This window comes from Pelobates fuscus, chromosome 6 (genome assembly GCF_036172605.1).
Source record: "Pelobates fuscus isolate aPelFus1 chromosome 6, aPelFus1.pri, whole genome shotgun sequence".
Classification (NCBI taxonomy): domain Eukaryota; kingdom Metazoa; phylum Chordata; class Amphibia; order Anura; family Pelobatidae; genus Pelobates; species Pelobates fuscus.
This window is the reverse complement of record NC_086322.1, coordinates 288,238,806-288,255,754: the sequence shown is the minus strand read 5'-3', so window position 1 is coordinate 288,255,754 and position 16,949 is coordinate 288,238,806. Positions and strand designations below refer to the sequence as shown.

Below are 16,949 nucleotides of genomic sequence, written 5' to 3'. Positions count from 1 at the left end.
GCTATTCTTCCATTATTGCACCTATCACTAACATGACCAAACAGGGGGCTGACACTAAGAATTGGACTACTGAAGCTCTCCTTGCGTTCAAAACTCTCAAGGAGCTTTTCGCTTCCGCTCCAATTTTGGTTCACCCTGACACTTCTCTGCCATTTTTGCTCGAGGTAGACGCATCAGAGACTGGTTTAGGTGCTGTTCTATCCCAAAGGTTGGGTGTTGATAAACCATTACATCCATGTGGATTTTTCTCTAAAAAATTGACCGGTACTGAAAGCAGGTATGACATTGGTGACAGAGAATTACTAGCGGTTATCAAGGCTTTGAAAGAATGGAGACATTTATTGGAAGGTACATTACATCCTGTTACCATCCTGACAGACCACAAAAACTTGTCTTATATCGGAGAGGCCAAGCGTCTGTCCTCCAGGCAGGCTCGTTGGTCGTTGTTTCTTACCCATTTCAATTACGTTCTGACTTCCATCCCAGTTAAAAGAGACACCTCTGGCTGTTGAGGCCATCGATGGTAGACCGTTACTTGAGCCTGTTATTTTTCATGAGACCATACCGATTAACTTGACTGTTGGCATCCTGCATAAAGAGGATATATCCTTGATGCTCATTTCTTCTCCGTCTATTCCCATAGTTCTGGGGTACTCCTGGCTGAGGAGACACAACCCTATTATTAATTGGGAATCAGGGGAGATAGTTTCGTGGGGAGAGAATTGTCAAGAAAAATGCTTGCGGAAGGTCTTACCTCTTGGGTTAACTAATACATCGAATACCTCTGACAATCCTACAGAGACACAAATTCCGTCTCAGTATCTAGATTTAAAGGCAGTATTTGACAAAAAGAAAGCCGATACCTTACCCCCACACAGGTCCTTTGATTGCAAAATTAACCTACTCCCTGGTACCATGCCTCCCAGAGGTCATGTATACCCATTATCTATAAAGGAGAACTCAGTCCTAGAGGAATATATTCACGAGAATTTAGACAAGGGATTCATCAGGAGGTCCTCCTCCCCTGCCGGGGCTGGATTTTTTTTTGTTAAAAAGAAAGATGGTTCTTTGAGACCTTGTATTGATTATCGAGGCCTGAATAAGATAACCATTAAAAATGCCTACCCGATTCCCTTGATCACCGAACTCTTCGATCGTTTGAAGGGCTCTACAATTTTCACCAAGTTAGACCTCAGAGGGGCATATAACTTGGTGAGAATCCAGCAGGGACATGAGTGGATGACGGCATTCAATACTCGATATGGCCACTATGAATATACCGTCATGCCTTTTGGGTTATGCAATGCACCAGCAGTATTCCAAGATCTGATTAACGAGGTTCTTAGGGAATTTCAGCAAGAGTGCGTCATTGTATACCTAGATGATATACTCATTCATTCTAGTGACATTGAGATTCATCACAAACAAGTCAGGAGGGTTTTGCACAAGCTTCTCCAGCATGGCTTGTACTGCAAGTTGGAGAAATGTAGCTTTGATCAAACCCAGGTAACCTTTCTCGGCTATGTGATCTCTGGGGAGGGGTTTAAGATGGATCCGGATAAGCTCCAATCCATTCTAGAGTGGCCTTTACCCACAGGTCTTAAAGCCATACAGAGATTTATTGGTTTTTCTAATTATTATAGGCGCTTTATTAAGGGCTATTCTTCCATTATTGCACCTATCACTAACATGACCAAACAGGGGGCTGACACTAAGAATTGGACTACTGAAGCTCTCCTTGCGTTCAAAACTCTCAAGGAGCTTTTCGCTTCCGCTCCAATTTTGGTTCACCCTGACACTTCTCTGCCATTTTTGCTCGAGGTAGACGCATCAGAGACTGGTTTAGGTGCTGTTCTATCCCAAAGGTTGGGTGTTGATAAACCATTACATCCATGTGGATTTTTCTCTAAAAAATTGACCGGTACTGAAAGCAGGTATGACATTGGTGACAGAGAATTACTAGCGGTTATCAAGGCTTTGAAAGAATGGAGACATTTATTGGAAGGTACATTACATCCTGTTACCATCCTGACAGACCACAAAAACTTGTCTTATATCGGAGAGGCCAAGCGTCTGTCCTCCAGGCAGGCTCGTTGGTCGTTGTTTCTTACCCATTTCAATTACGTTCTGACTTACAGACCTGGGTCAAAGAATTCTAAAGCCGATGCGCTATCTCGCCAATATGAACCCTCTGCTTCAGTTGAACCACTTTTGTCTTCCATTGTACCCAAATGCAATATTATTGCTAATACCAGTCTCAAAATTCATTCCCCGCTACTTGACCAGATCTTGAAGTCACAACATCTAGCTCCCGGAAACACTCCTGAGGGAAGAAACTTTGTTCCTCCTGAACTTCAACTGGAGCTCTTACAATGTTTTCATGAAAGTAAAATAGCTGGTCATCCTGGTATTCGCAAGACGTACTCTCTGATATCCAAGGATTTCTGGTGGCCTTCACTTCGTAAGGATATTGAGGAGTTCGTCGCAGCTTGTGAGACTTGTGCCAAGACTAAACTATCTCATGCATCCCCATGTGGCCTGTTACACCCCTTGGACATTCCTGAGAAACCTTGGTCCTGTTTGTCCATTGACTTTATCGTTGATTTGCCTGCTTCCAAAAGACAGACTGTTATTCTCACGGTGGTGGATAGATTTACCAAGATGGCTCATTTCGTGCCATTACCTAAACTTCCGACTTCCCCTGAATTGGCGGAGATTTTTGCGAGAGAAGTTTTTCGCCTACATGGGATCCCTTCAGAGATTGTTTCTGATAGAGGTTCTCAATTTGTCTCACGTTTCTGGAGATCCTTTTGTTCTCAAATGGGCATCAAATTGAACTTCTCCTCTGCCTATCACCCTCAGTCTAACGGAGCTGCTGAACGTACTAATCAAAAGATCGAACAGTATCTGCGTTGCTTTGTTTCCGAACACCAGGACGATTGGGTCGGTCTGATTCCTTGGGCGGAGTTCGCACACAATAACCTTGTTTGCGATTCAACTCGCTCTAGCCCTTTCTTCATGAACTATGGCTTTCATCCTTCGATTTTTCCTTCGGTTTCCTCTTCTCAGGGGATACCGTCGGTTGATGATCATGTCGCCAACCTGAAGAAATTATGGGATCAGACTCGGCAAATTCTATTACATAGTTCCTCGCTGTTCAAGAAACACGCTGACAAGCATAGAAGAGCGGCTCCTGTTTTTGTTCCGGGGGATAGGGTATGGTTGAGTACCAAGAATATTCGCCTAAAAGTTCCATCTATGAAATTTGCTCCTCGCTACATAGGCCCTTACAGGGTTCTCACTCGTATCAATCCGGTTGCGTATCGCCTTGCTCTGCCACCTGCCTTACGCATTCCTAACTCCTTTCATGTCTCCTTGTTGAAACCTCTTATTTGCAACAAATTCTCCTCTAAGGTCTCCTCACCTCGTCCTGTTCAGGTGGAGGGTCGGGAGGAGTACGAGGTCAGCTCCATCATTGACTCCAGAATTTCAAGGGGAAAATTGCAATATCTGGTCAACTGGAGGGGTTATGGTCCTGAGGAGAGGAGTTGGGTACCTCAGGAGGACGTTCATGCTTCTCGCCTTCGCAGAGCATTTCACCTCCGCTTCCCATCTCGCCCCGGTTCATTCCGCCCGGTGGGCGTATCTGAGAGGGGGGGTACTGTCAGGGTACCTGAGGCCTCTACCTCTAAGGGAGGTAGAGACTTGGTGGTTTATCCGTCCAGGCGAGCTGTTTCCTCCGTTCCTCGCGGTTCATCCAGTCACTTAAACACCGGCCGCGAGGAATCCACGTCCTTTTCTAGCAGGACGCTCAATACGTGACGTCATGACGCTATCACGAGCGACCTGTCACTCAAGTGTCCGATATCCAATCGGTACTTGTCAGAGGCGTGATTACTATCCAGAGCCAGGGTATTTAAGCTTACTTCTCACTTCAGCTCATTGCCCTGTCGTGGTTCTAGCTTGTCTAGTCACTCAGTGCTCTGGTATTCTAGTTTGCTCTTTTGGTTTTGACTCGGCTCGTTGTACTACCCTGTTTCTCTGTTATCCCTTGACCCGGCTTGTCTCTCGCTTATCTGTCTTCTCGTTCCCTCGACCTCGGCTTGTCTCTGACTATTCTTTACTCTCGGTACGTTAGTCCGGCCATTCTAAGGCCCGGTATACGTACCTTTCCACTCTTTGTACTCTGCGTGTTGGATCCCTGTCCCGATCCTGACAAATAGGAACCATACGAATAGGCTTGCACTCCTAGCAGTCAACTGGAACAGCATGCAATAAATCCTTCCCCCAATAATGAGACGACACTTCACTTTGAGGGTAAAACAGGAACTCTCGACTGGTACATCCAGCCTGGCTTTTATTACAATGATATACATACAGGCCACACCTAGGGGGAGGCATAAAATAACCAATAGCATAGATGTCACCTCCCACACATCTCCTCCCCTTAGATTAACACTTAACACAATTATACAGTACACACTTTTCCCCAATTCCTGGATGTACCCCAAATACATATGATACACCCCTAACACAGGTATCCCCTGATAGCCCTGATCTGGGTGAGCAACATACTCAAAAATCACACAGATCGGACCAGGGGTTCGGGAGTTAGGAGCAGGCAAAGTTTTGACCGACCGCATGGGTAAAGTATCCGAAAACAGTTCCATGCATTTTGGCCCTGCGGTCGGTCACAAACAAGGGAATAGAAACAGGCGAACAATCAGTTGAATGCTGCATATATATAACCCAGGTTAACCGAACACATTGTAACATATGTAATATTAAAGGCAGTATATTGAAATATGCTCCACAGTCTTAAAGGGACAGTAGTCCCAAAAGTCCCAATATGTCCATAGATGATTTTAAAAGGGCCAGCAGCAGCAATATAAAGTACATCATGCCCAAATATAGTTCTTTAAATGTACCAATTTTCCAGGGGCCATAGTCAGCAGGTAAGATGCAGGCAGCCAGGCCCCTCCAATGCCCAGTGGCGAGGTGGGTTCCGCCACAGCGAGGACCTATTGCCCTCCCCCCCGGCCCCCACCCTTAAGCGGCGGGTGCGGGCCCTAAATTACAATAAGGGGGACCTATTGTCCTCCCCCCTTGCCCCCACCCATGAGCGGTGGGTGGGGGCCCTATATTACAATAAGGGGTGGGACCTATTGTCCTCCCCCTGGCCCCCACTCATGGGCAACTGGTGGGGGCCCTAAGTTACAATAAGGGGGGCATATTGTCCTCCGCCTTGCCCCCACTCCATAGCGGCGGTTGGTGAACCTAAATTACCATAAGGGGTGGACCTATATTACAATAAGGGGGGACTTATTGTCCTCCCCCCGGCCCCCACCCATGGGCGACGGGTGGAAGCTTTAAATGACAATGGGGGGAGGACCTATTGTCCTCCACTCACTTAAATCTCTTTGTGAGCACTATTGGTCCCAGGACTAGCTACCAAGGTGCTTTGTGGAGGGGAGACAGAGGAGGTGGTGAGGCATCCAATGACACCCTGGGCTTGAGGGAGCACCATGTACCCATGAAAAACTGTGTTTTTTGGTAACTTCCACTCAATGGCCTGAAACTCTGCGCTGGATCGGAGTGCAGCTGAGGCCTGCTAAAAACTTGTCTTTGTTTGGAGATGTGGGCACAGTAATCCTGTATTGTTGTTTTTGTTACCCAGCACCGTGTTTGGCCACTAATTATATTTACCATCTAGGTACAGATACCAAAGGGTTGTCGGGGATGTCGCAATCCCAATGTTCTCCTGGGGACCTCCTGCTGACAAGTTGACAATAAAAACAATTCTTCTTCACCCTTCACTAAGTCTCGACTAGTGTTTAGGTGAGACCACTATACAACCTATAACACTGAGCTATAATCACTCTTCTAGGTGCTGGGAGAGATAGATCAGAGGGAAGGAGAGCCTTGGCGGTGACACTCGAGTCCCTTGGCGAGTGGTCCGCCACATGTACCAAATGGGATGTGCAGTTTTGTTAAAAATGACAGGATTTCCAATTAGTGAAATTTTGGTGATTCTTACCAATATTTGCTGTTGTGTTGGAGTGTCCTTGAACTTTAGAGGTTTACTCACTAAAGTGAGAATTCAAAGCAAATTTAAAAACAATGTCAAATTTAAGGCCAAAATAGATGTACTGAAAGCATAGCTGGCTTAGAGAATTTTTTCAGTTTGACTATTTTGACCTTAAAGGGACACTATAGTCACCAGAACAACTACAGCTTAATGTATTTATTCTGGTGAGTAGAATCATTACCTTCAGGCTTTTTGCAGTAAACAATGTTTTGCAGAAAATGTAGTGTTTACATTACAGCTTAGTGATACCTCCACTGGCCACTCCTCAGATGGCTGCTAGAGGTGCTTCCTGGGGCAGTGCTGCACAGTGTGACTAACATTCAGTGTCTTCACCCTCTGCTTGGAGACACTGAACTTTCCATATAGAGATGCATTGATTCAATACATATCTATGAGGAGATGCTGATTGACTTGTGCTGGCTCTGCCCCTCATCTGCCTCCTTGACAGTCTCAGCCAATCCAGTGCTTTCAAATAGGAAATCATTGTGATTGGCTCATATAATTACTTCTGATGATGTCAGCCAAGCAGGCAGATCAGGGGCAGATCCAGCACTAGCAGACTGGAATAAAGGTAAGATTTTACTATTTTTAGGAGGGCAAGAGGGGACCAGGGGAGCAGAGGGGCTAGATAGTGTTTTTAACACTAAAGGGTCAGGAATATATGTTGGTGTCCCTGACCCTATAGTGTTCCAATTAAACTTGAAATTCACTTGTAATTCCCTCTTTTGCTGTGCGACCAGTTAGTCTGGTTACAAATACTTGTCTGTAAATCCACCCATTGTACAGTGCTGTGGAATTTGTTGGCACTTTATAAATATTATTAATAATAATCCACTTTGAATTCTCTCTTTAATCTCATTATTCATTTGTTTTAGAAATAGAGACTGGACTGTATACAGCTAAGGGGAGAGAAATGTTAGTCTTCCTTGTATTTCATGCAATATTATGCATTAACCCCTTAATAATAGAGGATATTTGGCACGCTATAAATATTAACATAATGAATGTAGATATACTCTTACTAGCTCTATCAGTCTTTTATGTTTGCATCCTTAACAGCACTAATACAATAAAAAGAGGGATTGGTTTTGTGTGATAGTCTTTCACTCGCCAACATTTTTACAGTTTTCCAGGGACGCTTTGACATTGACTAGATACATCTCAGCGTCCCCCAAGGGAGCACATTTATCAAGGAAAAAAGGTTCGGCGGGAATCAAAAGAATGCTCTTCCGTAGGTTGTTCAATATTTACTACGTTGTGGCTGAATTGTTCCAGTTTTATGTTGATAAATCGCTCCCTAGGCGTCTATAGAGGAGTACAGTGCAGGCTCGATAGAACATATTGCAGGAATTATCTAGAACTGCTCATGTAGAACAAACTTTGTCACGGATACATAGATCGTAACAGAATAGAGGAGCCAGTAAGCTAATATACTGTCTTTAAAAAACCTTACCGCTTGTTTAAACTTCTAAATCAACTTTTACATAGCGCAAACATCATTTAAAGGGACACTATAAGCGCTATAACCACTTGACCTAATTGACTTGGTTATAATTCTTGGAGTCCCTCCATTTGGCGTTAAAACATTTTCGAGCAGTCTAACAGTAAATAAGGCTGTTTGGCCAACTACAGCCCGGCCTCCACTGGAGGTGTGGCTAAGACAGGGATTAAATTCTTCCTTGTAGCAATACCAGGTACTACCAGCAAGTGGCACTGTGATAGGCTGAAAGCGGTCAACAGAAACACAGCCAATCACAGCTGTCCATTGCAGGCTATTGTGTCTTCATTAATCCAAGCAACACATGTTTCTGGGAACTCTTGTTTATCATTAAAAGATTAAGAAACACTTAAATGATATGAAGCTGTTACAGTGCCTACAGTGTCACTTTAATTCTGTAAATGCATTAAATAACTGCCTTTTCTACTGTCACTGAAAGCTTTTAATAGTATGACCCAAAAATTAATTACTAACAATTTTTGAAATCCTGTTCATACATAATAAAAACGGCTTTATCTTACCAACTGTATTAAAAATAGTCATAATTTTGGTTTCAGTTGCTAATTGAAACCAAACAATGCTTGTGACTTTTTCCATTGATTTTAATGCTTTGGCAAATACACTTTGATCATAAGAAACACTCCATCTCCATGCACCATAACCACTACAACACACGGTAATAGTTTTGGTGCAAGGAGTGTCCTGGCGCTGTCCCAATGTAATTTATTAAACCATTTTAGAAAGGTGTGACAACTTGCCTGGGTTCCACTGTAGAACCATGCCGTCGTACCCTGCTTCTAGAATTTACTGTAGGACAAACTACCAGTAGTTTTACAAAATATTTTGGCACCATAATCACTACATTGGACTGTAGTGGTAATGGTTTATGGAGTGTTCCTTTAAATAAACGTTTTGCTTAAAGGAACACTATAGTCACCTAAATAACTTTAGCTTAAAGGACCACTATAGTGCCAGGAAAACATACTCGTTTTCCTGGCACTATAGTGCCCTGAGGGTGCCCCCACCCTCAGGGTCCCCCTCCGGCCGGGGGGGAGGAAGGGATTAAACTTACCTCTTTCTCCAGCGCCGGGCGGGGAGCTCTCCTCCTCCACTCCGCCTCCTCTCCGCCTCCTCCTCTTCGGGAATGCGCATGCCCGACAAGAGGGGTCTATTGTATCTATTGTTCTGTAAATTGAACGTTAATCACATACAGGAGGCTCTTGCAGGGTCTAGCACGCTATTAACATAGCAGGGGAAAAATACATCTAAATTAAACAGAACTTGCAATAAAGGAAGAATAAACTTTAACCCCTTAAGGATCAAACGTCTGGAATAAAAGGGAATCATGACATGTCACACATGTCATGTGTCCTTAAGGGGTTAAATGTCTCTCTACGGGAAGTGTTTAGAAAGGCTGTGCAAGTCACATGCAGGGAGGTGTGACTAGGGTTCATAAACAAGGGGATTTAACTCCTAAATGGATTGAGCAGTGAGGCTGCAGGGGCATGTTCTATACACCAAAACTGCTTCATTAAGCTAAAGTTGTTTTGGTGACTATAGTGTCCCTTTAAGATGAGATTCTGTGATATTTTGTTAATAAAGCCTGGTATTTCTGGTTACTTTTCCTGCAAATATCTAATGTAAAAAAGATGATTTAGTCATTATAAATTTAATTATAGAATATTAACAATAAAGTTTTAGGTCAAAATGTAAAAATTTAATTTTTTTCCCAATTTCAGTTATTTTAGCATAAAACATGTAATTCCCCAAATATTCTCCTTTTTAGTGAGTAAAATCGTAAGTCAGGGCTGGGCAAAATGGTAGATCCCGAGATATTGCAGAACTGCAACTTCCGAGATGCTTTGCCAATGGTCAGAATGGCAAAGCATCATGGACATTGCAGTTCTTCATCTGGGATCTTTGTTTTGCTTAGTTTATATACCAAACTGTGGCTTGTGATGAACTGGACTTGCATTATTTAAAGAGAGAATTTTTAACGAGAGTCGATATTAACCTTCAACAAACAAAGCGTTAAATTACCTTTAGCCCTATAAACAATGTTTAACCCCTTAAGGACACATGACGTGTGTGACATGTCATGATTCCCTTTTATTCCAGAAGTTTGGTCCTTAAGGGGTTAAGCAGGTAGGAAAATCCAAGAAAAAAATCTGTAAACTATGCAAAATGTATACAAAAAAATATGGTGATAAAAATTAAGTTATTAGTAGAAACATTAGTAGAAACACTTTTTTGGTGAATTCACCATAGTTTAAGAATTACCCTAAAATTGCTATTAAACACCTACAGTTGTTTCAGGGTTATGTAATAATCCAGGGACTAGAGAACTGTCGAGGCAAATTGTAAACCAAAATAGTTAAAGAATAAAAATATGTAAATCAACTATTCTGGCCCAAGATTTCCAAATCAGATTGTTCAGTGTGTCTGATATTTAAACAGTATGAAAAGCGTGTGGCTTATAAATAAAATAGACAATGACCAGCTGTCACTCAGATCATTTTATCACAGTAGCCGTACATACATTGAGTCAAAATCAATTTCAGTAGTGGTCTGCAGCACACGCGTGTACAATTGTAGTCTCGGTTTAAATACCACAAGGATACCATGTGTAACACGGCAGCATTTAAATGTCATTTGATGAGTACAACATGCCTGGTCTACATGTAAACAAAGACCTCCGTTTATTACTGATTTATTCATTATTTGTTTTAATTATGTTGAACAGCGAGATTTAAAAACCAGACGGCGAAATTCAGGCTTTAACGTCCAAGCTATGATTATAGCTGTGCTGTGATTGTATCTCAATCGTGTTTTGGTCGTAATTCCGCAATTTGTTTTTCTGCAATTCAGTTCCCTGTGCAATATATAAACCCCTTTCCCTTTTATTATAACCAGTGATTTATAAAATAATTGCTGCACTCGATAAATATATAGAATATATACTTTTTGGGTTAGTTTGCTGCCACGGATATAGCTGTGTTAGATATTAAATTATTCACGTTATACAATTATCCCCCGGCCTCCAAGCTTATATTGAGCTGGCTGCAAAGCAGGATATAGATTGCGATAAGTATAAATATAAGAGGCATGTCTATGTGTCCGCTGGACAGTGCTGGTTAGACTGTGATAATTTTGTCAAGCTAGGCTAACATCACATAGGAACATAACATAAAATACCAGGTAAACTGCCAACTCCAATATTTTTCTGTAGTTAGCAAAAAGAAAAAAATAATTGAATCCTTTAAAATCATATTTATATATATATTTATATTTATATATTCAGAATTTAGTTTAATTTAAATCAATACTCGGCGATGATGATGTTTAGTTGTCATTTTAGCCTTCTGAAAATCCGCCATTGGTCCCCAGGGCACATTTAATCTGTGTTTCGTATGCTAAACCCATGCCTTGCGTTTAAATGAGTGCCCATACTGCATCAAGGTAGTCCTTGTACGCATTACACAATAGCTTTATGTGTTGTGCTCATCAGTGTATAAAATTATGCTCGGTGAAGAATTATTGAAGGCCATCAGTAGTCTAGTTTTATCAGTGGTTGGGTCAACGTGTAGTCGCTTTGATTGCCAGGCACGGAACTATGGACAGTTGGCGGTAACAGCAGTAGGCAGGATTTTCAGAGATCGTTTGCTTCTGGCTGGTGATATATCAGTGTATGTTTTGTGCTGTGTACAGTGTTTCAACTATTACTTTTTTCTGCACTTGTGAATGGCGACCTGTCTCTGTGCATACGCACTAGTGCTCGACATTACCCATATTGCACTTGACGCGAAAGAGATACTTTGTATCGTTGCTGGTTCCTTCCAGCATTGAATTGATTGTCATGATCAGTCTTGTTGGAGGCACGAGATGTCTCCTCTCTTTCCAAATTTAGATATGTCCAAGGGGAACAAGGGAGACTTCTACACGGGTTTTGGAAAGCTTAAGAGAAGCAGGCTGTGTGGGAGAACACATTTGAGTATACAAGTCAGATGGCAGAAGATTGCTTGATGCTGTGGAAGCTGACTCGAGTGGGTGAAGTGGGAATGGACATTGCTCTGGCAACACGAGCGCGTATAGAGTGCTTATCCTGCCAGCGGTGCCAGCGTTTCCTCACCGCGGAGCGAACCTAGAAGCAGAAAACCGGTCAGTTGGTGAGAAGACATCCTGTTACTATCCACCACCCACTATCACGGAACAACAATACGAAAATATTAGGAGTCTGTGTGGCCATATGGTCCACTGGCAAATCACAAATATCAGTGATTTAGCTCGTTTTCTGTCCCACAACAATTTGCTTCTTGATGGCAAACACCCAGGCAAGGTTCCCTTTCACATTGAGATCCAGTATAAAACAATTCTGGCATAACATTCTAAAATGGAACCATCATCAGGGACATTCCATCAGCTTCCAAGGTGGTTGCTACACTATTAGACCTTTGGAACAGTGTTGCTCTTTATATGTAACCCCCACAGTTAATACTAGTAGGTTTGCCAGTAACTACTTACCTCACTATTTAGGAAACAGTAAAAAACGGACACAAAGAACCCCTGTGGAAAGAGGACAACAGAAATGGTTATGAATCATTCACACACGTAACTGCAGGTAAGACAGGATTAAATCCCTAAAGTATTTGTACACTTTTTCTATCACAGAGGTGTTTGTACCTATGTGACATTGGGCAGTAATGTAGTCCTCCATCAATACAAGCAGCTTTACTGGAAATGAACAGACATTGCAATATTTCGGCCCCCAAACTGGGCATTTGTCGAGGGCCTTTTGTGGGCCAAATTGTTGCAATGTCTGTTCATGTCTAAAAAAGTTGCTTGAATTGATGGAGTGCCTGGACCACATTTTTATTCTGACTACATGACATTGATGGATTTCCAGCCCTTGTTCAAAAGCACTCTTTAGTAAACATGAATTAATTTCATATCCCACCCCTGAGCTGCCAGTATAAATATCAAACATAAATTAAGATCATTATCCCACCCCAGAGGATATTGCACTAATATCAAATCATAAAGTAAAATCATGATCATGCCCAGACGTGCAAGATCATGCACTGACCTGAGGATCTTGTCCCAGGGATGGCTATAACAATATTAAAATTATCTGATGGAAAAACATTTCCATTTTCTTTTTGGCCTACTTCACTCCACTCTCTTTACCTGGAATGACTGAAGAAAGGAGTTGAAATAGATGAACACAATGCGGGAGACTTCATCTTCTCCAGGAGTGACAAAGAAAAGCATGTAGGTGATGCCCAGGAGAGGTAAGAGAACTAATGTAGCTTTAACTGCCTTCCTAGAAGGGTAAGTAAAAGGGAAAGGCACATTAGGATATTATGGAGACAATGGAACTTAGGGATATTGACTATAAGAACTTTGATAATTTCAAAAGTAAAAGGAAACACTGGAGACTGATAAAGAGGGGTACCTTGATTTCAATTATGTAATGATAAAAATGCCAGAATAAGAGGGGGGGGGGTATGTAAAACAATATAGGGGATAAATGAGTTAAGCTGGTGTGAAACATGATAAATCAAAAGGAGGGGAGATGAAAAAAACCTCTTGTGGAAGGTATAGAGTAGTCATGGCTAACTTGGCCGCCACTATGTTTTTGGACTACATTTCCCACGGTGCTAAGCCAAAATAAAAGTTAGCTGAGCACCTAGGAGAAGCATAATCTGAGCAGCCAAAGTTAGCCATCAGTTGTGTAGAGCAGTGGTTCCTGAACCAGTCATTATGCCCCTCGTACCAGTCCAAGATTTAGGGATCAGCCAGTTGTGTCTCAGGTGTTTTATTTTCGAAAAGCACCTTAGACCCAACTGGGTAGTCCCTAAATCCTGGACCGGTGGGAGGTAGCGAGAGGACTGGCTTGGGAACCACTTTGTGTAGAGGAATGAGTGAAATACTCCACCAAGGACAATGAGTTGAGGTGGCTTGGAAGTTTATTTGATATTGACCTGTACTGGATGGTCTCTGAAGAGGTTGAGGCTCGGAGTTTTGTCATCAGAATCCGCACGATGTTAAATAAAAATATAAAATTTATCTAAAATGAGAAAAAAATTAGTTAATATGTGTGATAGAAAACAGTGTTAAATAGCTGTGTTAACACATGAGAAAAGTACAACTTTAAAAGGGAAAAGTGTCAGTGATGTAAGGTGTCACCAACTTTAGGTAGAATGGGGTAACGTTATCAATGCCAAACAGTTTGGCAAAATGTAGATTGTCGTGTGTGTGTGTGTGTGTGTGTGTGTGTGTGTATTACTTGTTATGTATGGAAAAAGATAACTGTGTGTTATATCTTTGGACTTTAAAGGTTTAAAGCTGAAATTATTCTTTGGAGGCATCCTTGCAAGGTCTGAGTTGCAGGGTCATGGAACAGTAGATGAGACGGCTTAGTATCTAAAGCAGATTGCTGGTAACAGAGTGAAAATACAGAACACACATGGAGTTAAGATCTATAGCATCAGAAAACCAGGAGAGTTCTGAGAAGATTGCGGGCAGATTGGGTTATGGGAGAAAGCTCGAGATGTGTTTGTGTGTGTAGATGTTAACTGAGCTATATCCTCATGCTAACTTTACGTACATTTCAATTAGTTCATCGCATTGCTGCAAGAGTTTTGAATACAAACACAGTAAAAGAGGCTTCTGGTAGCATCAATGTCATTTAAAAATTGAACATTTTTTGCTCATGTAATACCTGAAGCGTAACATGTTGCGTAAAGAAAGAGCTAAGTGATGTTGAAACATGATAGCTTAAAAGTGATGTTAAAGCTTACTTTATTGCATTTTACAGCGACAAATCAAGATGGGCAATTCATGTAGTTTGAAAGGAGAACTTGACCTACATTATTGCATCTTTCTGTCTTTATGATCTATGTACCTTTTTGTCCGTTAGTCTGATCTATCTGTCTCCTCTGTCTCTCCGAACTTTAGACATTTCTTTCTGTCTGTTAGCTATGTCTGTCTACTTGATCTGTCTGCCTGTGCACATGTCTGTCTAATTTAGGTGTCTGTCCGAGCTGTCTGTCTGTCAATCCATCTGATCTATTTTTCTGTTTATTCTGTCTGCCTGGACTAACTTTCTGATCTTTCTCGAACACTGTTAACATATTTAGTGTTTCGTGTCTCATTTTTTTTTTGTTTCTGGTTCCTTAATTCCTCTGATTGGCAGCAATGGTGTACTTTTGGCATTGCTACCTGGACCATCTGAGAGACACACCAGAACCAACGCCGAAACGCTTAGTGTCCAAATTACTAACTGTGTACTAGTTCCCTTTGCAAATTGATACTTGACAAAATGGTGCTTAGCAGGAAAATTACTCAGAAGTATCTGACCACCCACTATTGCCAGGATGCCAACGCAGAGATATCTGTTGAATTGAACTCCCTAGATCTGATTCTGGATCACTTCTCTGACATCCAGCATACTCATGCTTGACACTGTGATGTCTGCCCTGCCATCAGATTGTCTATTCAAGGTTAACATGCTAAACATTGCAGCAAAGTCCAACAGTGTGTGACTGTCAATAAGGCAAGCATAGATATAGATGGCTATATGTAGGTACCATAGATACAGAGTAAGTAACATATGACTGTGTGTGAGATTTATACTATCTGTGGAAGAGATTAAAACATTCACTGAGTCATCAGTACTGAGAGATTGGATGGACGGATGGAGATAGATGGACAGATGGATTGATGCATTGATGGACACATGGGTTGATGGATGAATAGATGGCTGGATGGGTGGATGTTTCTGTGGGTCCTCACCAGCAGTACAAGGATGACAGGACCCTGGTAGATGAAGTCAGTGTATACTCCAGCCTTTTTACCAAACCAGCATCTAGAATAACACAAAGTATCAGAACTAACAGTCCAAACCCAAGACTCATACACTGGCTCACTTATAGATTTGTAATCTGTCATGAGACGTGCCACTTGTTCTTGGATGTTCAATATGGTTCAACATATCCATTGCCTACATCCTCAGCATCTCCCAGCAACATCTACTCAACTTCAATTCCTCATCCATCAATCCCACCTCATGATCTCCCACACAATTCCATTTGGCTAAAAAAAAATGCACTCAGTTCTATTCTGTTTATTAATATTTCCCCTCTCTGCTGGTACAAACCCCAGTTCTAAGAGTTCTCACAAATTACATTTTTGAACACCCCATCCATTTTGCTTTTTCCTTACTTTTCATTGTCGTAGTAAAGTTTGCCAATGGCCCAAGTCACGATGATGGGGAATGGAATACCTGCGGAAACAGGACATTCTTAGAACTCTGGAACACAGATCCATACTTCCCTTTCACACCACAGAACATGGATATAGCTGATACACCGGGTCACTGGACATGTGGGATTTCTGATCACTTTTCCACTGCAATTTCAGACAGAGAATGGATCCACAAAAATTCTTGTCACTAAAGATCCACTCAGATATTTATAAATGGATACATTAGATCATTATAAACTCTATGATAATAGGAGTCAAGATGCAGTATCTAAGGCATCTGCTTATTTTATTTCCATAGAATGAAACCATATTAATGATTTCTCTTTTTTTAATTAGAGTTTGAGTTTTTTTATGCACATAGTTTGGATTTTTAAAGAACATTAAAACATTTTTATCTGTATCTGGACTTTATACTATGTATAAGTTATGGTTATGATAGGTATTACACACTCATGCAGATCTTTCCACCTCAGGGTGAAACAGCAAAACAGGGGTCAGAAATGAAGTCTGAATTACAATAGGGTCACACATGCATTAGGTAACAATATGATATGAAATCTGTGCTAGAATCCTATGGTGACAAAGACACTCACACCAGCCAATACAAATGAACATCCACTTGCGCAGTTTGTCAGTGGAGTAAGTCAGAACAATGGCTGTATGTAAGTAACACCCTTCTCCGAACATCCAGAAGAAGTTGGTGACGTAGAAATAATTGTGAGCGATGGTTACCAGACGACACCAAACCTGTGGAGAGAAGAACACCGAAACAGTAATGACAAAGAGGTTGTGAGATAAGAATCCAAAAAAACAAGCATCACTTGTGTCACCCATGTCAAAACATTGCAGATTTCCATTTCATCCTACAGTAGATAAAAGATACATTCTATCATTGGCTCCGTGCACTGCAAGGAGCTAGGTCCAATGGGGATCTCAAACATACAATAGTTAACAAAAACAGAATAAAAAGGAAGATTAATTCAGTCTTAATGCTAATGCAACACTCAGCCAGCATCATCCTAATGGGATCTGCTATGCTTTAGACTGACCAATCTCTCTATCACCTTATCGTGGATTGAATGTCCCCTCTCTGTCATC

General features: G+C 41.6%; 1 protein-coding gene across 1 annotated transcript in view; it reads right to left on the bottom strand.

Annotated features, from left to right (window-relative positions):
- Window positions 1-10,922: 10,922 nt before the first annotated feature.
- The window catches only part of CRHR1 (corticotropin releasing hormone receptor 1), a 102,125-nt gene continuing 96,098 nt past the window's right edge, over window positions 10,923-16,949 (bottom strand). Inside the window, exons 7-13 of the mRNA XM_063425594.1 lie at window positions 16,445-16,598; window positions 15,810-15,870; window positions 15,381-15,453; window positions 13,568-13,653; window positions 12,771-12,906; window positions 12,108-12,149; window positions 10,923-11,727 (exon numbers count right to left, since the gene is read on the bottom strand). Of these exons, the coding sequence (XP_063281664.1) occupies window positions 11,587-11,727; window positions 12,108-12,149; window positions 12,771-12,906; window positions 13,568-13,653; window positions 15,381-15,453; window positions 15,810-15,870; window positions 16,445-16,598 (693 nt within the window). The 3' untranslated portion in view covers window positions 10,923-11,586. The remainder of the gene's footprint in view (window positions 11,728-12,107; window positions 12,150-12,770; window positions 12,907-13,567; window positions 13,654-15,380; window positions 15,454-15,809; window positions 15,871-16,444; window positions 16,599-16,949) is intronic.